General features: G+C 38.4%; 1 protein-coding gene across 12 annotated transcripts in view; it reads left to right on the forward strand.

The window, feature by feature from the left end:
- Window positions 1–24,624, forward strand: part of DMD (dystrophin) — a 1,394,632-nt gene that overhangs the window by 1,013,381 nt on the left and 356,627 nt on the right. For all 12 annotated transcript variants that reach the window (XM_076355694.1, XM_076355734.1, XM_076355779.1 and 9 more), the window contains one exon: window positions 22,294–22,529. In XM_076355694.1, coding sequence (XP_076211809.1) covers window positions 22,294–22,529 — 236 coding nt within the window. The remainder of the gene's footprint in view (window positions 1–22,293; window positions 22,530–24,624) is intronic.

A 24,624-nucleotide genomic window follows, 5' to 3' on the forward strand; every position in this document is an offset into this window, starting at 1 on the left:
CACAGAGTAGTAGTGCAGTAGATTCCTATCTTAACTCTTCTTTAGCTGAAGAATTGCAAAATTACTCATTTACCTTAATTCAAGATGTAGGCTCTGACTACTAACATTTCTGAGACTCAGCAGATGGAATTATACATGCAGAAAATGAAAGCACTGGTGTTCTATAAAGGATTAAGCAGGAAGTAAGATTGATTTCCTTTCTATTGCCAAGAGCACTTAAAATTTGAACCTGTGCTTGTAACACTAATTCATAATTTTTCTTTATTTGAGTCAGTTTACTGCAGTCAAATCATTATAGATGTATCACCATAGAACTGTAGAGGTCAGAAGGGACCTGGGGAGACATCTATTCCTCATACTCAAAGCACAGTCAATTAGCGCAGGTTGCTCAGGGTCATGTCCAGTCGGGTTTTGATATCTCCAAGGATGGAGACTACATAACCTCTCCGGGCAACCTGTTCCAGTGTTGAACCACTCTCACAGTAAAAAAAGTTTCTTCTTCCATTTAAATACAATTTCTAGTGTTTCAATTTTTGCATGGTGCCTCTCATCCTGTCACTGGGCATCACTGAAAAGAGTCTGGCTGTCTTCTTTACTCCGCCAATCAGATATTTATACACATGGATATGACCCTCCTGAGCATCTGTGTCTGAGACCAGGGTATGAAGATGTAATTGGCTGATCTCTACTGCCCTGTCAGGTATCACTTGGTCTAGACTGGCTACAAGAACTCAGCCAAAGGGTCTTACTAAATATGACATCTGGTGGCTGTTACAGAGGTAAAGGACCCTGTTTATAATTATTTCTAAGTCTGTGTTTTATAGTTTCTTCAGCAGAAGAAGCACTAAAAAAAAGTCCTTAATATCCCACCAGTCTAGTGTGCCCTCGGGCATAATGAACAAGAACTACTTTTCCAGCTCGAAAAATGTACTTAGCTGAAGGGTACGTCTAAAACCTTAGCAAAGATTGACTTCCAAGACAAGATGATTCAGGAAGGAAATCACACTTGCTATCTGTACTTGACATGATAACATGAAATTGTGTGAATGTGTCTATCCAAATACCTCGACGCATTGCTCAGCCAGCAGTTTGAAAACATTTTAAACAGAGAGAAATACAGTTTTGGAATGTGCTTTTACAGGAGGGACAGATTTTAATAGTATTGTTAGCATTCATATGACTTCTTTTGTACTGAAGTGCTACCACTGTATTTACTTAATAAGTTAGGTGAAGTTATATAGTGCTTTGTAAACCCATGTGAATACATTGTGGGGTGGGAGGCATTCCTGACTTTGGTCCTGAGGAAGACATTTTCCATTATTTGCCTTTATTCAAGTAAGATGTTAGGGGAAAATTTTGGCCACTTTCGTTTAGAGCTATACTTGAAAATACAATTTCTTAAAAAGGATATGTATTTATTTTCAATCATGCTGTACTTGAAGTTAGTGAAACTTTAAAAATAACTGCAAATGAATACAGCTGAAAATACTTTGTCCGCTAATTTTACATTTTGCACGTACAGCTAATAAAACTGTGAGCAGTACATTATATTGGTAGTCTTGCAGTTTGTTTAACTGATTGAGTGAACAGTACTTTGTGTACAATCAATTTCATTTTTTTCCCCTGAATTTTTACACAAGTCTTTGTCTTTTTGTGTGAAATGCCTACTCAAGTGGAACAGAAAAAAGTATGACTGTGAAATGAAGAAAAAAGTAGAGTGAGAGTTAGCATCAATTACAATGGTGAAATTACTTCCAAAATTAAATAGAATTTGTCCTTTTAAACTTTACGAGTTATCAGTCTTATTTTGGAGCATTGTTTGTAGCAGGTGTAAAAAAAGATAAAAAAGAATTGTTTTTGTTTTACAAACTGAGGCAGAGTTAGAGATGCATTTGACAGAAAGGTTTTATATGCATTGTTAGTTATTGTATATTTAATACAAAGAATTTGAAGAAAGCTAATACTATATCACTAGAACTCATAACACTAGCTATCATCAGCTTTAGATATCTTTCTTCGAATACATACAATCAAAGCTCTTCTGTGCTTTCAGTATAATTTGCTTTGGGAGTAGGAGTCCAAGACTGCAGGCATGGAGCCACAGACTAGGCTTCCATGTACAGGGGAAGAAGGCTTTTCAGGATTTAGAATGAATAAGGGAGAATGGGAGAGAAGTGATGTGTCAAGCTGAGTCCATTAGAAGCAAGTTGTAAGATGGGGATTGTGAGCTGCAGTAACTTCACCAGCTGATTTAACCAAAAGAGAACTCATTGCTTATTAGCCCATATATTCAGCTGGGGCATAGAAAAAAGATGCACAGCAGTGACCTCCAGAGTTTATAATCCCTTGAGTTTTGGGATTTGAATTGAAAGAATTATATTTGTGAATCTGAGAAACTAGTGAAAACAGAATTTCATTTGCTTGTCCTTTGATATTTTAGGTGAAGGAGTGCATCCTAAGGTATGTCTCCTTCTGTTTGGGAAAGTTTAGTTTGCCTCTTATTTCTCCATGAAACAAGTCCCCACCTGGACTAGGCATGCTGCTTTGTTCTAGGCTTATAAGACCTCATAAAAGAGTTGTTGAAAAATATCACTAATGTTACTCTCTGAGTATATGTACTGCTGTGGCTTAGTACAGCCGAAATTCATATGCACTGCTTGGAATGTAATATAACATAAGAAACATGTACTGGTGCTGCTAAAAATATACAGTTCCTGAGACTGTAGGTTTTTAAGGAAAATTAGCAACAAACGAAAGCATGTATGTGAAAATACATACCTTGATGAAATAACATAAAGTTTAAAACTAAAATCCAGTGACCTCAGGAGCTGAAAGTATTTCTGTAGTGCTAGTGTCTGTATTTTATGCATCTGGAATTTTATTTTATTTTCATATTAAATGCATAGTTGAGTGATCTATTATTCTATATTGCTTAGTTCTAAGATAGAGAGATGTACAGATCGGGCATAACAGTATCCTGCATTATGAAGACTGCCCTATTAAATCTCTGATACGATGTTTGGTTTAATATTTTCAGTGGGGATGAAGGATTCTTTGTTTTTGAAACTATAACTGTTGAAATATATTCATTCCATGGATTTCAGAGCTGGATCGTGTAATGTCCCACTGCCTCTTTAAAAACAAACAAATAATTTATTTTTAAGAGCTATTCAAGAGACAATGACAAAAATGTAAGAAACAGAATGACAACAACTAGCTTTGGGCAAAACTGCACAATAGATACTATTTTCTTTTTTGTAGTATTTCATAGTTAATGTGCTCTGAGGCAGTCATTGTTTATATGTTATGCACAGTGCTTGGGTGAACACATATGCTGTAGTTCAGAACTGTGTTTCTCAAAATTTCCAAATGTTAGTCGTAAAAATCCTTCTGCATTTCATTATATGCACCTGGAAAGATAACATTACGTGTATTCAGAGGGTGAATTAAAAACAAATGTACAAATCAGATATTAGAGTGTCTATATTGTTTATAGCAGTTGGCATAGTATAATTGAGACCAAGAATACTCAAAATAATTCCTTGGGGAAGACTGAACAATCTAGGGACGTGTGCATCTCCAGTATTTTCAATGCTAATGCAAACGTGTTGATACTTAAAAATACATTGCACATAACATTCACCATTTAAAAGAACTGTGTTATCAGCTATTAAAACGCTTGTTTGGGGGACATGGTAGATATTTAATTTTGCAGAACCATTCTCCACAGAGTTGAACAGCTAAAAATCCACAGCGTGCATATGTGGTGACAGGTAGTTCTACACTGAATTAGAAGGCAACGCTACTGCCAGTAGTCCATTTTAGCTAACATTAATTTTAGGACACCAGTAAAGAAGACCACTAGCATGACAGTTGTAACAGAGAGAAATATTATTTCCAATAATGACCATGTCTAGAATTGTATAGTTTCTGATACTTGTGCATGTAGAATCTAAAGGAAACGTCTATTTTTAATACTAGTTATAATTCAGTTTAACTCTATGAGAAGTTTTACTAAAACAAAATGCAAGAAAATGAAGAGGGAACAATGCAGTAGGGAGGTATCATAGAGAATACCTTGAGTTCTTGAATCAGTGGGGAGCAGTAAGAGTAGGCTCTTCCTTAAGTCAGCTGGCCTAACAAAGGTTGCTCGCTCTCATATAAAGTGGAATAGTAAAGGAATAGATTGTTGTCTTTACCCTTTCTTTGGTTGCTTTTGGATGAAGGAATAAATAATGGTTTACATAAATAATTTTAATTTTCTTGGGTTTGAGTCATTTTACTTTACAGGCTTCTGTAGTAAGGAGGGTCACAGACGCCAACCTGCGTTGGCCCTATTATGCGCACATTGTCATATATCTAGTTTCCCCGTTGTGTTCAGGAAAGAAGTTGCCTGATTATTCCATCTGATTTTCATTAAGAAGCTTTTTTGCTTCTAACACATGTGCCACATCTAACAAATAGCAATATGGTACCAAACTGAATCTGTTACCATTTGACTGGAGACTTTTCAAGGCCAGGACCCAGTTTCACAACCAGTTCTATTTTTCAATACAGCTGACATCAGACACAAGCTGAAGACAAACTTGTCTAATAAAGCTTTCAGATTCAATTTTCTCTCTGCATATAGCTTCAGGAATCTCTGGAGGTCATTCACAGCATGTGCTGCAATACCAACAGGGAGAAGTAATGAAAAGAGTCTAGATAAAAAGCTAACACTATGCCTTCAGAGCTGCATGAATAAAAATACAATAAGCAAGTTTATAAATGCAAATCTCTATGATTCTCAGAATTTCTATCTTGATCTTTATAGTATACTTGATGTGAGGATTTGTTTCTGGATTATCCGACAGGTGAAAAATACATGCAAAATATACCTGAGCCACAAAAGCCCCATTTAAATCAAAAGAAAGAAGGTTACACCTTTATATTTAACATCCGATTTCAGGGGTCTCGCATTAGGTTACTCTTTGAAAGTATCTGTAATAAACAGGTGTGACAGTGCGGTTTACAAAGGGAGTGTGGACTTTGATTTTTCAGGGCTCAGTTGGTTAAATAAAACTCACTCTGGGTTACTACTCAGAATTTTTATTATACTCATAGCTATGATGAAATGTAAATCAGAAAGTGAAAACAGGAGTTGGCTGCTTTGCTGTTATTAAAGACAATATGGAATCTAGGTCTACTTTTTATATTCTATAACAACTTTTTGAAAGTGCAGCTGTCAAGATTTATGATATAAATAAGATTAATGCTATCATCAGTCTTTCAAAGGACCGCATTCACCTATTCCATTTTTACAATACGATCTGGTATTTTCTTCTGAGGAGCAGGCTTTGCAGCTTGTTTTCTTTCATTTAATTTCTTGATCAATAGTTAGTAGCAGCAGGATATACAGGATTCATTTTGATTAAATCCCATGAAATGTAAATGATAGCATACTGTAGAATTCATCAGACTATTATTGATAACCTGTATCAGGTGAGAGCACAGAACTAAGTTGTAGTTATGGTCGGTCTTTTTTTACATGGCTCATGTAACATGGCTCATGAAGGAATTAAATCAATGTTTATTTTTCTCTAGAACTATATTCAGCACACACTGCAGAATCCAATGTTAGTAATTTTCAAGAAATGTGGCAACAACACAATTGCATCATTTTTAAAACACAGATAGACAGAATCAAGAATTTGAATTAGTTCATTCTGGAAGATATGGAAAAAGGGATTCTCATTAGAGTTCCTAGCAAAAACATATCCATAATAAAATGGTAGTTTATGCTCTTTTTCAGTTTTTCTACCTCAGTTTCTAGCTTTACATCACACATTTTTTCCGTGCTTTAAACCCACTCTGTCTCTCTCCCTTCTTTTTGTTACAGTAACCTGTATCACTATAATGTCTGACTATTCAGATAGCACAGGCTTGCAAATAGCAGTAATCTCTCTTTTCTGTTTCCTTTTATATAGTAATTAGGTCTATTGGCAACTACTCTGTGGGAAAATCTCTTTAATTTGCTAGAATAATGGAAAGTGATAGGTCATTCTGCACACAGTCCTCTTGACCTCTGTGCTGTTCTTTATTGACTTGTCTTTTTAAAAGAGCAAAGCAAGCTGGCTTTTCCTTCTGAAAGGAGCAATGCGCAGTGCCATCCTGGTCATATCCTACTGAGAAATGCAGTGGCTCTTTTGACATCCTTCCTAATATTTCTGTGGTGACTGGAGCTGCTACAGAGTTAGGTCTGCTCTACAGAGAAACAGCCAACCAAAGAGTGCGAGCAAGTGCGATCACAGATCATGAGCAGAGTGGAGGCCACAGGGAATGAGGAACAAAGCTCATAATTGCTTCTAACGTTTCTGCTGAAGTCAGAGGGCATGAGATGATGAAAGAAAGACAGACTCGTTCCTTAAACTGTAGAAGGCTAAAATGAGGAAAAGGTGGCAAATGAAAACCTTCTCTTCTGCTCCAGCTAGAAAATTCTTTAGTCTTGTTTATATGAAGCTTGTCACTGAAATATCAGACTGCTGTCTTTGATTGTATCAGTGTGCAGTAGCAGGGAACCTAGTGATGGAGATATGCAGGTAGAGATTTGTGTTACTGATATTTCCTTCAACAACAGATTGGTGGTCAGATGACACTTAAGTTCCCAAAGGCAATTGAAGGTGAAACTAAAATAGCTGGAAGAGCAACAGAGGTTAGTTTGACCTGAAAAGTAAGCATTATATGTGATTTGATGAGAAAGCTTGACAAGTGTTTCACAAAGTAGTATGAGGCAAGATATTTTAACATTTCTGATGAAAGAACAGAAGGTGCTTTCAGTGATTTGAGGAATTACTTTGTCAAAACCAAAGTGGCAGTGATGATGTTGCCTTCTCTGGCTTTGAACAACTGTTTATAATTCTGCAGAATTTTTCTCTCTAAGAATAAAGATAGACTTGGAAATTTTTGCATGAGTGCTGTAATGCTGTTAAATTATCTAATAACTGAACTCTGATTATTTCAAAGCTTCTTCAAATCTGTTCTGATTTTTTTTTTTTTTTTTTTTTAAACTACATGGTACCTAAAATTCCACTGGCTCCTTGGCATTCTGTGTCTGTGTACAATTTTTTACGCTTTTTTCTTCAGAGTTGCCCTTGGCTAGGATAGCAATTGTTATGCCTGTTAAATCAATTTGTAGATCTTACAAAATTAGAAGAGGTGATTTTCATGAGACTGTAAAAGTTGGAGCTGCTGGCAATATGTGCTTTTCCTTATATCAAGGAACTAGCTGCCAAAATTCAGTTACATGCCAATAGCAGTACACTGGAAATGTAAATTGTTGTCATATAGATTGACGTCCAATTGAAAGCTGCATACTAAATCAAGGAACTTGTTACTTTGACTGACAAAAGGAATGCTGAGAGGTGCTTGCATCATTTGTGACAGACGTTGTCACAACGTTTTTTATAAGGCAAGTATGTGACAGAATTTGATGGAACACCACAACTGCTGTAGTACAAAACATTCATTTTCATGAAACCCTTTTGTAACAACTGCTTACTCAAAAAGACTCCTATCCTTTGGAAAAAAGTAAATGCTTTCTGTAGGGGTACAAATAATACTGCATTTAAAAAACAACAACAGAAAAAAAGGCTGTTTTCAAAAAATAACGCTTGACTCCTTGAACTGAAACTCTTCAGACTGCCCAGAAATGATTGTGTGTGTTTCTAGATATTAGAAAACTTAATTAGGGATGCAGGAATCAATTACTGAAAACACTCGGGGGGGAGAGGGAATAAATACAAAAATGAAATTTTATTTAATTATTAAAATATGAATTTAAATAACAGCAAAAGTAGTATTAATAGATCACTTTCAAAACCAAAACTGCTAATAGACAGTGTCTTAATACTACCAAAGGGCCTCCTTGTGTTGATTCTGCCTACTACTTCAAGAGATCCCAAAACAGGCTGGAACATTTTCCTCAACACTTCCTTTAGTCCAAAATTTTTAAGAGCTAACCAGGTAATTTTATCCTTAAAAACCCAAACATATAAGTAGTCCTCATATGGCAAATAGCAGCTCCATTCACTGTACTTTTGTGTGTGCAGATTATTACTATGTTTTACAGATAAATTAGTTTTAAATTGGTTGTTAGTATCATGGATCTCTTTGGGATTCAGAGTGTTACTGCAGAATAAAGTTTGTAGCTTTTCTGTTCCCCAAAAGACTGACTCCCTTGATGTAATGCCTTCTTAAGGTTTCCTTTCAAAGTTCTCATGAAAAAGGTTAAAATGTTTATGTCTATAAAAAAAGGGAAATCTTTACTTCTGATTGATGAAGAAAAAAGCCCATGTATCATCCTGAAACATGAAAACTAATATGTATTGAATGCTCTTAACTGTTTTCTTCGTTATCAAATGTAAAACTCGTTATCAGAGATGAAAATATTTGTAACAGGCCACCATGAATGAATGTATGTAGCAATTTAATCAGAAGTTTGTATTTACTTTATGAAGAAAATAGGACTGGTCCAAAATTTCCATGTGATAATTCACACAATAAGTATACAAATCATTTAATATACAGTATGACAGTATGCAAACCAGTACATGCAGTCTGAGGCTCTGTAACCTCTCTGGCCAGACATGTGAAATCTTCTGCATGGAAGAATACACTAAATGAGAAACTAAAACTAGCAGAAGAGGATTTGAGTCACAGCCATAATAAGAAATAACAATTTGTAGATATTACCTATTCATTTTAATTGAGACAGTCTGAATTCCCTACTTCAAGAAGTTGTTGTTCTTTGCCTTTTAAAACGTGTGTCATGAGAGCCTAAGGGAAGACTCAAATCAGTAATGACAATAGAGGATACAGGGCACAGGCAAGCCAGAAACAAATTGTTTCTCTCAGCTGTGGGTTTCCTGGCACTTCATATCACAATTAAGAAATAAGACAATATTGGTTGGGGGGGGGGGGGGGGGCGGGGGAAACAAACACAAACATTTCTGATTATTTTTGCTTTTGTTACAATAAATGATATTAGCCTTAATATATGTTCAGTTTATATTATGCCAGTATCTCAGCACTTGAACCAACTTCTACGTTTGTGAAAAAAACACTAGCGGTATCAAAAAATGGTTATTTTTGCTGTAGCAGAAATATTGGTGGCAGTATTGCAGATATTTGTTCAGCTAACCTTTAAACTACTGAACAGAAAGAAGTAACAAACACAATCATGTGTTATATATAGTTTCCATAAACAAGAAAGTTTATTTATAGAAGAGGGAGATTTTTATATCTTAACCATTAAATTGAATGTACTGGGTTTGGGTTTTTGTTTAGTTTGTGGTCTGGGGTTTTTTTCCCCCCATCTGGATTATTTTTAAAGCATTATCTCAGTATTGTAATGACTATCCAGTGGTGACACTATATAACTTCAGAATATTGTTTTCATCTAACTTTTTAAGTATGTGTTGATAGTTAAATTAGCCTTTGTATTGTAATCAGTGATACTGCTATAAATTGAATCTAGAACCACCATGTAGATAGTACATGAAAGGTTCTTGTGATACCTTTTTCTAGTTTCGGTGTCTGCTTAATTCTTACACTCACTAAAAGTGATCCGTTCATGGATGATTCATGTTTCACCTTAGCCTTTTGCTTTTCAATTTTTAGTGGGCCCATCAATCATGTTGAACTTTGCCTAAAGGAAAGGTTCACAGGGAATACCATGACAATGCTATATTACTAAAAGGAGACTGAACTTTGGAGCAGTTTATCTTTCAGAAAGGTTTGCATAGAACCTAAAGCAGGCTGCCCAGGATTGTGTCCAGGCGGCTTTTGAGTATCTCCAGGGATGGAGACTCCACGACCTCTTTGGGCAACCTGTTGCAGGGCTCAGTCACCCTCACAGTCAAAAAGTGTTTCCTGATATTCAGAGGGGGAACCTCCCGTGTTTCAGTTTGTGCCCTTTGTCTTGTCACAGGGCACCACTGGAAAGGGCCTGGCTCCATCTTTGCACCCTCCCTTCAGATATTTATACATGTTGATGAGATCCCCCCCCGAGTCTTCTCTTTTCTAGGCTAAACAGTCCCTACTCTCTCAGGCTTTCCTTGTATGAGAGATGCTTCAGTCCCTTAATCATCATTGTGGCCCTTCACTGGCCTCTCTCCAGTAGCTCTATAGCTGTCTTGTACTGGGGAGCCCAAAACTGGATGTAGTATCCAGGTGCTTAGTAGAGGGGAAGGATCACCTCTCTCCACCTGTTGGCAACACTCCTCCTAATACAGCCCAGGCTACCATTAGCCTTTGCCGCAAGGGCACATTGCTGGCTCCTAGTCAGCTTGGTGTCCACCAGGACCCCCAGTGCCTTTTCTGCAAAGCTGCATTCCAGATGGTTGGCCCCCAGCCTGTGCTGGTACATGGGGTTGTTCCTCCCCAGGTGCAGAACTTTGCACTTCCCTTTGCTGAAATTCGTGAGATTCCTGTCAGCCCATTTCTCCAGCCTGTCAAGGTCCCTCTGAATGTCAGCAAACCCTCTCTCAGTATATCACACCAAGCTCACTACCCTGAATTTCAGGAGAGCAGGCTTTGGCCTCTTCAGGGATCTGCTTGGCAGAGTGCCATGGGACAAAGCCCTGGAGGGAGAAGGGCCCCAAGAAAGCTGGTTAATGTTCAAGGATCACCTCCTTCAAGCTCAGGAACGATGCATGCCAACAAAGAGGAAGTCAGGCAAAAAAAAAACCTCCAGGAGGCCTGCATGGATGAAGAAGGAGCTCCTGGACAAATTCCAACACAAAAAGGAAGCCTCCAGAGGGTGGAAGCAAGGACAGGTAGCCTGGGAGGAATACAGAGAAATTGTGCGAGCAGCCAGGGATCAGGTTAGGAAAGCTAAAGCCCTGACAGAATTAAATCTGGCCAGGGACGTCAAGGGCAACAAGAAAAGATTCTATAGGTACATCAGGGATAAAAGGAAGATGAGGGAAAATGTGGGCCCTCTCTGGAACAAAACAGGAGATCTTGTTACCTGGGACACAGAGAATGCGGAGGTACTCAATGATTTTTTTGCCTCGGTCTTCACCGGCAAGTGCTCAAGCCTCACCGCCCAAGCCGCAGAAGGCAAAGGCGGGGACTGGGAGAATGAAGAGCTGCCCACTGTGGGAGAACATCAGGTTCGAGACAATCTAAGGCACCTGAAGGTGCACAAGTCCATGGGACCCGATGAGATCCGTCTGTGGGTCCTGAAGGAACTGGCGGATGAAGTTGCTAAGCCACTATCCATTGTATTTGAGAAGTCGTGGCAGTCCAGTGAAGTTCCCACTGACTGGAAAAGGGGAAGCGTAACCCTCATTTTTAAGAAGGGAAAAAAGGAAGACCCGGGGAACTACAGGCCAGTCAGCCTCACCTCTGTGCCTGGGAAGATCATGGAACAGATCCTCCTGGAGGCTATGCTAAAGCATATGGAGGACAGGGAGGTGATTTGAGACAGCCAGCATGGCTTCACCAAGGGCAAGTCCTGCTTGACCAACCTAGTGGCCTTCTAGGATGGAGTGACTACATCAGTGGACAAGGGAAGGGCTACAGATGTCGTCTATCTGGACCTCTGTAAGGCCTTTGACATGGTCCCCCACAACATCCTCCTCTCTAAACTGGAGAGGTATGGATTTGATGGGTGGACTGTCCGGTGGGTGAGGAATTGGTTAGATGGTGGCATCCAGAGGGTAGTGCTCAACAGCTCAATGTCCAGATGGAGATTGGTGACAGGTGGCGTTCCGCAGGGGTCCGTATTGGGACGGGTGCTGTTTAATATCTTCATCAATGACATAGACAGTGGGATCGAGTGCACCGTCAGCAAGTTTGCAGACGACACTAAGCTGAGTGGTGCAGTCGACATGCCAGAGGGACAGGATGCCATCCAGAGGGACCTGGACAAGCTCGAGAAGTGGGCCCGTGTGAACCTCATGAGGTTTAACAAGGCCAAGTGCAAGGTCCTGCACCTGGGTTGGGGCAACCCCCAGTATCAATACAGGCTGGGGGATGAAGGGATTGAGAGCAGCCCTGCCGAGAAGGACTTGGAGGTACTGGTGGATGAAAAGCTGGACATGAGCCAGCAACAGGCGCTCGCAGCCCAGAAGGCCAACCATATCCTGGGCTGCATCCAAAGAAGCGTGGCCAGCAGGTCGAGGGAGGTGATTCTGCCCCTCTCCTCTGCTCTGGGGAGACCCCACCTGGAGTGCTGCGTCCAGCTCTGGAGCCCTCAGCACAGGAAAGACACGGACCTGTTGGAGGGGGTCCACAGGAGGGCCACGAAAATGATCAGGGGGATGGAACAGCTCTCCTCTGAAGAAAGGCTGAGAGAGTTGGGGTTGTTCAACCTAGAGAAGAGAAGGCTTCGGGGAGACCTTATTGCAGCCTATCAGTACTTAAAGGGGGCTTATAAAAAAGATGGGGGCAGACTGTTTAGCAGGGCCTGTTGCGACAGGACAAGGGGGAATGGCTTTAAACTAAAGGGGGGTAGATTTAGACTAGATATAAAGAAGAAATTTTTTATGCCAAGGGTGGTGAAACACTGGCACAGGTTGCCCAGAGAGGTGGTGGATGCCCCATCCCTGGAAACATTCCAGGTCAGGTTGGATGGGGCTCTGAGCAACCTGATCTAGTTGAAGATGTCCCTGCCCACGGCAGGGGTGTTGGACTAGATGACCTTTAGAGGTCCCTTCCAACCCAAACTATTCTAAGATTCTATGATTCTGTGTTAGCCACTCCTCCCAGCTTTGTGTCATCTGCAAACTTGCTGAGGGTACACTCTACCCCATCATTCAGATCCTTAGGGAAGATGTTAAATAGGATTGGATCCAGTATTGACCCCTGGGGATCACCACTAGTTACTGGCCTCCAACTAGACTTTGTGCCACTAATCACCGCCCTGTGGCCCCAGTGGTGCAGCCAGTTTTCAATCCACCTCACGGTCTGCTCATCCAGCCCATACTTCTTCAGCTTCTCTATGAGGATCTTATGAGAGACAGTGTTGAAAGCCTTACTGAAGTCAAGGCAGACGATATCCACTGTTCTGCCCGCATCTGCCAAGCCACCCGTCTCATCATAGAAGGTGATCAGTTTAGTCAAGCATAAGTTCCCCTTGGTGAATCCATGCTGACTATTCCCGATCACCTTTTTGTGCTTCATGTACCTAGAAACGGTTCCCAGGGTTAGTTGCTCCATCACTTTCCTTGGGTTCGAGGTGAGGCTGATTGGCTTGTGGTTCCCTGGGTCCTCCATATTGTCCTTCTTGAAGATAGAAGTGACATTTGCTTTCCTCCAGTCTTCGGGCACTTCTCCCAGTTGCCATGATCCATCAAAGTTTATAAAAAGTGGCCTTGCAATGACATCTGCCAGCTCCCCCAGCACTCATGGGTGCATCCCATCAGGGTCCATGGACTTACGTGTGTCCAGTTTGCTGAAGTATTCTTCAACCTGATTCTCTTCCACACAGGGTAAGTTTTTAAAACTCTTAACTTCTGTACATGGAAATTACCTTCAGGTGCCTCCTATGATGGCAGTATTCTCATCAAATAAACCATTAACATTCCACTTTTAAGTATCTTGCCTACAGAGAAAGTATTTGCAGAAGCTCTTCTCAACAACAGGTCATAATCTTAACATTTTGCTATCACCTTAATGTTATTTACGTTATGATACACGCAAGCCTACTTATATGATTTGTATCACTGAAATTCTTAGTGTTTAGTAGAGTCTACCTATTTTTCTGACAGACAGTGACATATGTTCTTATTCCCGTTGCGATCCAGTGTTTGTGAAAGCAAGAGCTTTTCTTTACACTGAGTGAAAGACATATCTAAACGTCTTTCTGTTGTGTTTGGAGAAATTAGGAAAAATTTGTTGTACAATAAACAGCTTAGTCATGCTTCTACATATGAAAAGGAGGACAACAAGAAAATTCTACCAGATATCTCCTATGACAGAGAAAGATAAGCCTGAGAAAGCTGACACAACTTTCTACTATAAATTTAAAGTTATGATGCTCTTTATTAATGTAATAATAGAAACATATTAGAAACCATAACTTTTATGGTTGTTTTTGAAATACAGCAGTACCCATGCACTTGTAAATCTTTTTATTTTCTCCTAACAGTTTTTAACCTTGACTTTCTAATTCCTTTTGAATCTCTAAGAATTATGGGGTCTTTAGTCTTGGTCCCTCTCTTCATCCCACTGAACAGACTATTTTAGATCTAAACTTTAACTAATAATCCCATAAACTATCAGCTTCTGTTTTTTACCTGTATTAATCTAAACTATATATAATCCATAATGACTTGTTAGGAATCATTAAGAGCTTCTTGAATACAAAGGAAGTCTAGGCACTTAACTTGTATTTTAAATTGATGACAATAGCACATAACGTGAATGTTCCCTAAGTGTTCATGAAATCAAGTACTAACTGTTACCCATTTATACTCTATAAAAATTAATATCTATGAAATATCCATGATACAGTTACTAAGTCATTTTTTCTAGGAATTGTTTTTACTGAATATTCAAGGCTAAGACAATCAGATATTGGTCAATCTGACATTGGTGTTTTATTCAAGCAGAAAAAGACTCACTTCGAAACATGGTTTTTGTCTTTAAAAGCTGATTAAAATGTTAAGAAAATGTTAGCTTAGAGATACAATGCTCTAAGGATGCATATTTTCCACATTTAGAGCCGTGGGTGGAATTTTGTTGGCAATAATTTTTTGATCAACATAAAGACTTTATTCTGAGTTCAGATCACCAGAAGAAACCCATCCTTGTTTTCAAATGTCAAAGTTGGGGGTTTTTTTTGGTAATAAATTGATATTATTTATTTTAGTTAATCAGAGCTGTGTGGCCTACTGTAATTCTATTACTTTTCTTTCGGAACTCCTTTGTGACCCAGAACACCTGGCAGGTAGCTGTAGCCCCCTCTGCAAAAAGTGTTACGGGCAGTGAGCACCTTGCATGGGAAGTTTGTACTGCATGGGAGAACTTAATCTACTCTTAACTTTGAAGGACAGAGAGAGATGACACTATTCATTTATCAGTGGGACAAGTCTAAGGAATAAATCTGTCTCAGAACCATCTTCCCAGATCTCTCTCTCAGGGAAGTCTGCTTGGAGTTCAAGAATATGAGCACGGATGCTCAAACCCTGTAGAAAATCGGCTGCAATGAGACAGCATAAGAAAAAGAATCAAAGGAAAAAATACACTTTAGTTGGTGATAAATCTTCACCTGTGTGCTGTTGCGGAGTCTAGTTGTTCCCAATCAAGTTCACAAGGCTGAAGTTCTGGTAAGATGACCTGAGATTTCCCATGAAATAAGCAAAACCTGCCTGGTGTGCTACCTCCAAATCAGTGAACTGCTGGTTTGTCCACAGAGGGAATGCTCATTTGGTCTATCGCTAGAGAAGGCAATGTTGCTTATGTTAAAATAACGAATTCATTGAGCGATGTTGTCTGTGCATATGCCACAGGGTACAGGTATTCTTCTTCTATTTTCCTCAGAGTAAGTAAAGCGCAGCTGGGTTTCCTTGACTAAAACAGAAATGAAGTTTAATGTGTGTATATTACTGTTATTCATTGTATAACGGATTTAAGGCTGGCATATGCCTTAATTGGTACTGCTAACCATGGAACTAAATCCCCAGGCTAGACATGCAAATTGAATTAAAATCTGCATCCAGTTACTATGTTATTTCTTCTTTGTCAAAAAACTTTGCCCTGGTAGATGCAGTTACCTTACATAATTAAAACTGCAACACTACTTAAAACACTTAGAAGGATGGTTAGGAACATTCCTATGAACTGAGTCGGTTCTGCTTAAGGACTGTGGCTTGAAAGGAGGTGTTGGAAGGGGTTTGAAGCTTTTGGGAGTGTTGTCCTTCTTCCTGTCTATTCTGTTCCTGCTCAGTACCTAAATAAGGAGTTTTATTTGTTCTGAGCTGTCAGTTTGACCCTCTCTTGAAACACAACACTGAAATAAGCAGAATAAAAGAAGGGGAAAAAAAAGTGCTTTCCTGCAGTTGACTTCATTCTGCTTTTCTTATTTCTGCATTTAATATTTGAATTTCTATTTCATGCCGCATTCCTATTATTCTCACTCTTAAAGTTTAACATTACAGCTTATTTTCAAGATGCAAAAATTACCAATATACTCTTGACTTTCATCTGGTGTATTTCAAGGTTCAAGAACAAGTTGAAAATCACACCTAGTTCAGAGTATTGTTAGATTGTTTTTCAGCTTGTTGTTAGACATTTTATTTTTGTGTTTTATTTTTCTCCTATTATTGTTCTATGTTGTTTCCTTCTTTGTTAAACAGCAGAAAGTGGTAATGAGAAGTTACCTTAAAAGCTACAGGTTGGTGTAGTTTAATGTCTTCAATTCTAATTGTCCTTTTGGTTTTGTGGTTTATCATGTCACAGGAGTGAGCTGATAGAACCTTTAAATAAGTTGAAAGTCCTTAATTGTATCTCTGATGTGTTGCAGTAGGATAGAATTTGCTACTCAGATATTCGAAAAAAAGGAATTTGATTCTAGTTTTGCATTTATAAATTAATTGTCGGGGGGTGGGGGGTGGGGGGGTGGAAATAAAACCAAAACCAACAATCTATCCCCTTTGAGTCACAGAAACTGTCAGTGCAGTTCTGGATACATTGTTTCAGAATGAGATCGGTCGCTGCATAATGTGTAATGAATGTTGATTTATATTTCTCTATTAATTTTAATCAATCATTTATACACTTCTGTTGAATGAACCATGTCATATCTGTGCAAGCATGAAAGAAAGAGAAATAAGGGACAGATGTACTGTTTCAAGTGGTATTTTTGTTCTGAGGGGAGGTAAATGTCAGAAAAGAAACATACTGTGCAACCACTTTCTAAAGGTAATGGCTATAAATAATTTGATAACTCAAAAGTTTTAACTGCTCAGTCAAAGTGGAACAGATTATTACCATCCTCAGTAGTGGCAGGTAACAGTGGATAGCGGTAGATCTTGAAGCTTTTAAAGAAGATGATATTATATTGGACAGTGTACTTCTGCTAGTACCTTACAGTCCTCTCTGTAGTATTTCAAGTTTCTTGATGCAAAAGAACTACATCAAAGGGATAAAAAAACCCTAAGCTAAAATCCAGAGCGGTAAACCCATGAACATTAGAAGATTAGGAATACCCTCTTCTGGAATAGCTGCCACTAGAGAAAATATAAATACATAAATATTAATTGGCAAACTCTTGAGTGTATACTCAGGCCAAAATATGAGAGATGGTAAGAGATGCCAGGCAGTCTTATCGGACACCCTGAGTCTACTTATTTGAGGCTCTGTAGAGTCCCAGTTTAGAAAGTTTTTCTTGAACTTACCTGAAGTACTGATGAGAATAGAAATTTCCTTTGAGATAAGACAACTTCTGTTTAACCTACATGAATGCCAAACTGAGCAACTCTTTTCCTGTTGTCTAAGAATCTCTGAAGCCACAGAGGAAATACAAGGCCTTTACATGAACTTTAGGCCAGATGGAAGTGGACCTAAGAATCCATCCCTTGGTTAAGACTGGAAGTCAACACTTACCTGTACTTTTCACACTTAACTGCTTTGGTAAAGTTCTAGAATGAAACACTCGACTATGTTTTTCAGTAATTGCATGTGTCTTGACCATGATACGGAATACCTCACTGCAAATAATGAGCCTTCCTCTGAATCATTTTGACCTACAGTATTACGGAGTTCATGTGAGGAGAGGGTGAAATGAGATTACATTTTGGAATTGTTACAGGAAGTCATGACTGATCTGTGGAGTTGAATTCTCATCCAGGGGTGAGACAATATAGACAATTCTGTGAATTTATGTCTTTGGTATATAATTTTTTCTAGGTGTCAGACAGATTTTTAATATCCATCTCGGAGAGAGGAAGACATGAAAACACATCAAGCACAGAAAGCTCTAAAGGACAACATTAAAGCAAACAAAATAAAACCAAACAAAATATTTTGAAAACTATGGTATATTTTGTTTTCATTATTTATTTCTAGTTGGTGCTGTTTGCACTTTTTTTTGTCCTTCAGGCAATTAAATGATATCCATCAGAGACAGACATGCTGAAAGACTTCTCTGCCATTTTCTCCCCCCGCTGAACAAAGATGAAAAATACAATAGACTTCTGATTGTAAACATTAAAAGAGTACAACCAAGGCATTCCTGTTAAACTGCAATTACTATATTGGCAGAAAAACACTGTGTATAACTCTGAGGATATTAATGATTATTCTATGACCCTTGTTGAATTCACCTTACTTTCTGGACAGAGCAATGAAGACAGAGAAAGTGATGACTAATATTTTGTTTTCTCAGTGATTTTTCTGGGAGTTATTTCAGAGCACTGAAGTTTGTAAGCTCTAAGTGCCAACTCAGTTAAACTAAGTAACTACTAACACATTTTTTTAATGTTGACATTCTTTTCTAGCTTCAGTGTACATTAGCAAGTGAACAAAATAGCAAGTGAATCTACAAACGAAAAAGTTCTTGTTTGTACGTATATGAAAAGTAACTCTGTTGTAAGATCCTTTTGCCTTAAAAGAACATTATGTAGTTTCCCTTCTCATTGCCTTGCAGATCTTAATACAGTGTTCCCTCCTTCCTCACTATTCCTGCTTGACGTGGCTTTGTTTTAAATGTTGCCTTTGTTTGATGGCCTAAAGTTGGCAACTGTGTGGGCCCCATCCATTTTTTGGAGCCATTCGTGATCTGCCACTCTGTGGAAGAAGTTGAACTTTCCTCCCCTTTTCTCCTCCCCTGTAGCAGTAGTTGCCAAACTCACTCCATCTGGTGACAGCCAAAGGAAAGCTATGATGTATTGCTAGTTTGAGGAGAGGGATGGGAGAGATGATGGCTGCTACTGCCAAACTGTGAAAGCGCGGTGCCTAATAGAGTTGTGCTGCTCTCTAGCCAACACAGGAGGAAACTTTGGAGTGCTAAGCACCATTCACTATTTAAACACCTGTTTCGCATCTCCTCCAAAACAGGGAGTGAGTGCTGGGTGGAGGGGGCATGAAACCAAAGATTCAGAATTCAGACTTTGAACCATGAGTTGGAACTTGTTGCTTTAGGTAATGAGCCGAGTCCTCTGCTAAAAGCCATAAACTCAGCCAATTGTGTCCATTAGTGAATAATAGGTTCAGTACATTGCCTTCTGATCACTGAATGTCCTCTCTGTTATCTTGGGCTAACAGCTATGGGCAAAGTGGCATATAAGAACTAAAAAGTATGGTTAACAACTCCACTACGTCAGGAGTCATTTTGTGGGACTGACTAATCACAGCATCACATACTGGTTGAGCTTGAAAAGGACCTCTGGAGGTCATCTGGTCCAACCCCCCTACTCAGGCAGGGTGACCTAGAGGAGGCTGCCCAGGATCGTGTCCAGGTGGCTTTTGAGTATCTCCAGGGATGGAGACTCCACGACCTCTTTGGGCAACCTGTTGCAGGGCTCAGTCACCCTCACAGTCAAAAAGTGTTTCCTGATATTCAGAGGGGGAACCTCCCGTGTTTCAGTTTGTGCCCTTTGTCTTGTCACAGGGCACCACTGGAAAGGGCCTGGCTCCATCTTTGCACCCTCCCTTCAGATATTTATACATGTTGATGAGATCCCCCCCCGAGTCTTCTCTTTTCTAGGCTAAACAGTCCCTACTCTCTCAGGCTTTCCTTGTATGAGAGATGCTTCAGTCCCTTAATCATCATTGTGGCCCTTCACTGGCCTCTCTCCAGTAGCTCTATAGCTGTCTTGTACTGGAGAGCCCAGAACTGGACACAGTACTCCAGATGTGGCCTCACCAGTACTGAGTAGAACTAATCTCTGCTTCATTTGCATAATTTAGGTAAAAAGAAATAGAATAGGGCAGAAAATATCTGGAGTAATTTCAACAGAGATGAAAGAAAACCTGATGAGTACAGATGATGATGATGATGATTATGATTATTATTTATTCACATCTGTGTGTAAAAATCTAAAAAAATGAAATAAAAGGGTGAAGGAAAGAGACCCGTTAGGGTTATCTGTTTTGCTTTTGATATTAAAAACTGCCAATCGTTAACTGTACAAGATACTCTGTTATAGCAAACAGTGTGATGTTACAAAAAAACCCTTGCAAACTTTTTTCCATGTCAGAAAAGTATATATCCATTTTGTCATCTGTTTGTGTATTTTATTTAAAAACTTGCTGTGTTAAAACAGCCTTTTACAATAATTAATTTACTTCATAGTTGTTCACAGGTATGTGCTTTTAAAGTACAGAAAGGAAAATACAAGGATTGCACTTTAGAAATGCAATAATGATATGGATGAGTGAATAAATATATTTAATTGCAGTGTATGTCATTAAAAATCATCATTTGCAGGAGTCACTTCTCGTATCATAATATTGCCATTTATTTAGGCTAGATAAATAATGTATATGTTAGTTGATTTGGTAATTTGCTTGTATCAGTACAGTATTTTTAATGCTGACAGCATCTTATGGTGCTTTTACAGCGACAGTCATTTAGATGCTTGTGCATAGCTTTTTCCCTTTCTGCAGTGTTGAAGAGGGTCACTCATTCCCCAGTGAAGTAACTCAAAACCTTTCTCATAAGTGAAAAATAGCTGCTAAATTCCTTGGCAAGATCAGTTAATGTTACTGATTGTTTTAATGTTTCCAGCGGTTTTATGGCCAAACGGTTGGACCCTCATCTGCTACTTGAGTTTTCAGACTTCAGACAGACTTTGCTGAAATGGCATGAATGCCAATGGGGAAAACCATCAGACTCTCAGAAGTACTAGAAAGCAAAAAAAATCTTAACTGTGCGTGGGGTGACACTGTTTTGGGGTTTTTTTTCTGTTAAAGACAAGCTACCTCACAGAAAGAGTGCAGGAAACAGGTTTTCCCTACTCTGTAAGGAGACTGGGAAAATGCAAACAAACACCTTGGTCCTTTAGATATTTATATTTGGTTTTCAACAACCATATTTTGCAGTTCAATGTTAGAAAGTGTAGTGCACACTCCACACAGCTTTATTTCAGCCTTCCTGGTTTAGCTATTGTGTTGTTTAGGCAGTTGATTCAGATAGAGATGCTGTAGCTACTCTAAAGGGTAGGTATTTAGACTCTCTCTTTTCTAATGATTTAGCACCTCAGTGAAGCAACGCCACGTGTGCTTATGTTTTCCCTGTTTGAGTATTTTTCTTGTTTGGCTGGACTTTTTAAAAAATTAGAAAAAATTAGCCAAATACAATTCAACGTAGCTTCATCTGCCATAATATTGTGCATAATGAATTGTTTTTGCGTGATTAACTGGAGGGCAAAACTAGCCCAACACTTTATAGCCATCTATTTGTAAATAACAAAAATAGAGAAGCAAAAATCAGTCTTGAAATTCTGAATGATTTCATGTTACCTGCCTCTCTGTCCAATGGTAGCTATCTGTGGCTATCTATGGCACCATTTTTGACTGCAGGGAAAGATACTGTTCTTCAGTGTTGGGTACTTCCCCAAGCCAAGCAATGAATAACGAACAGATTCTTTAAAACCCAGCTAATAGAGCAAGAAAGGACACAAAGGAGAAGATGTGTCCAATTTCTCCAAACAAAAGGAAAAAAATCCACAAATATCCACATAATATTTTCAAGTTATGAGGAGGAAAAATCAAGAATTGGCCAAGGCTGATTTTCTTGTTGTGTAAGCTCCCATATTGGTCACAGAGCCTATGGGAAATACCTGGTGGTAACAACAAGTGAGAAGATCATTGGTGAGACAAATTCACAGCTACAGAATGACTGGAGACTGTGGAAGAAACGTGTTTCTAGACACATGGTCATGCTGTGATACGTTGGATATTGCAACCAACTTTTTTTCAATATGCCTCTAGCCTCGACAGATCTGACCACACTGCTAGATTTTGGAAGATGACTCATGCACAATACTTCAGTGCCCTTGAGCGAGGGGTTCTTACTACACTGAGATCTTTGTTAGCGTTACTAGGTCCCGCTGGTCTTTTAAGGATGAAATTTGAATATGCTGAGAATGCTGAATGTTAAGCATACACTATAATAGAAATACTGTGGAAAAATGAATTCATATATTCTTTTAGTTTTAATTTTCATATTTCCAGTAGACATAACATCAAGAAATGAGCTTATTTCTGTGTTACCCTTTCTACTGCATAAATTCTGTTACTGAAATAAACATTTATCATAGTTCATTTATTCAGTAATTTTAGCATTTTTTTTTTTTCTTTCAGTAACTTCTGGTGAAACTGTTGCTGTGGATACACAAACCAGGGTAACCAAGGAAACCACCACCTTCAAACCAGAAATGCCATCTTCTGTGCTTTTGGAGGTTCCAGCCTTGGCTGACTTCAATAAGGCATGGGCAGAACTCACTGACTGGCTTTCTCGACTGGATCGAGAGATAAAATCTCAGAGAGTGATAGTAGGTGATCTTGATGATATCAACGACATGATCATCAAACAAAAGGTATGACAAACACTGATTTTTCAAGTTGAAAGCCTCATGATCTTTATTCTGTATTAAATCATTTCAACAAGGAACACAGGAGAGATGATAGGCTGCAATACATGTAGTTGTTACTTAAGCTACTTTATCCCATAAACACAATTATTGGATTAAATGTTAAGATAGTTAATTGAGGGGAAAAAAGAGTATTTAATAATTTCTCTGGTATTTAAGGCAGATCTCTGTCTTTCTATTGCTTGTGCTGATTGTGTCGTAAGAGTATGCAAGCCAATGGTTGAAATATAAACCTCATGAGAAAGAAGGAATTGCATAGTAAGCTCCAGGTTGCCAGGAGGAGAGATACCCTGTTTCATACCTTTTCTTATGTTGCTTCTGTAATAACTTTTTGAGAGGCTTATATCCTGCTGCTGTTGCATTATGAAAAGCTCCTCAGTTGTCTTAAAGAAAAGAACAGCTCATTAATGCAAGTGTTTTGTCAGCAAAACTGCATCAGTGTTACTTATCTTTGAGAACAGAAAAATATGGAAATATATGTGCAAGGAAAAAAAAAGGCTAAACTTTAGCTACTCAGTAGCAATAAAAGTAATTTGGTATTATATAGTTTGAAAGTAATTACCTGCCTTCTAGATTTAACATTGCTCAATATAAAAGATTGGGCTTGCCTGTGCAAAATCTTTTAGTGTTAAATTTCCATTCAATTCAGTTCTAAACTGAGTTTAGGACTCTCTGTTATAAGATTCACTTCTGCTTCCCTCTCCTCCTCCTCATAAAAATTCCGATTTATTGTAAGGAAGATATTGACATTCTTTCCCTTTGCTTAAAGTAGAAAGAGAGGGAGAAACAATGGACCCATTTTGCCTAGTATCTGTACTAAGTAGTTTTATAAGAACATGTATATTAAAATATGCAGATGTCTCATAGGATTCATTCTGCTTGTTTTCTTATATTTCCCTCTTTTTCAGTGGTTTAAACTTTCTATTTTTGAGACTTTTGGTTTGCTTTACCTAGATTAGTAAAATATTTTTTTCATCTTGATTAATGATCACAATATTTACTGTGTAGAAATATATAGTGGTTTATTAATTAAAATATCTTTAAAATGGCATGGGTATATTTTACTAATAAGTGATAGTTGCAGTATCACCTGCACAGGACACTAGATTAAAACAGCTGTTATGTCATTTGAAAAGGTTGAGGGCCAAGGAAGACTTGTTTGCACATTATCTTTTAATCTTTTTTAGAATCATTTTGATTTTAAAATTTTATGTTGTCAAATACTTGGTTCAGAATTATATGTTTTTCTTATTTATGCCTCATTCTAGCATATTATTCTGGCAGGGAAAATCCATAGCTTGCTTCCTTCTGCAGATCTCTTTTACTTAAATATGAGATCAAATTATTAACTCTTGAGAATTTCAATTCATGTTATACATGTTTTAAAATGAAGTGGTTTATATCTGCGTTTCATCTTCACTCAAGGCTAAAATATTTTAGCTGGTTAAGCCAGCACTACTGCAGTCTTTGTCTCACTTCTGTTCCTGGCTGGGTAGCCCTGTCTCTTTTTTTGATACCATGCTGTGTTGGTAACAAAAGCAGCAGGAAAACTCTTTTTTGTTATGCTTACCTCTCTAATTGGCTGTGCAACAGAATGTGACATTTAATATATTCTCTGATGAAATGGAAGAATCAATGTCTAAATATAGACTGCAGTTCTGTTAACTGGCTCCCTCTTCTCTAATGATCATCTTAATATCACTTAATACATGGAAATGAATGTCATGAAATTTTGATTCTGCTCTTAAATCTATCGCTGGATTATTAGGTGAGATTAGCAGACAGAATTTGCAAAACTGACAAAGAATTTTAGGTTTCTCAAAAAAAGACCTGCTTTCTAATGTGTAGTGTCTGCAGCAGTTTGTGAGCTGATGAAGTTGGACATGTGGGCACTTGGCTATTCTGAAAAGTCAGGCCAGATATGATCTAAGTTGGAAATCTGTATATTCTGTAAAAGATCATAGTCATACCTCTCCTGTGGTTGTGATTTAAAAGTCATTGAAAGTCACAGTATTGTGTTGTGCTTTATTTGGAGAGTTTG

This window comes from Aptenodytes patagonicus, chromosome 1 (genome assembly GCF_965638725.1).
Source record: "Aptenodytes patagonicus chromosome 1, bAptPat1.pri.cur, whole genome shotgun sequence".
Taxonomy (NCBI): domain Eukaryota; kingdom Metazoa; phylum Chordata; class Aves; order Sphenisciformes; family Spheniscidae; genus Aptenodytes; species Aptenodytes patagonicus.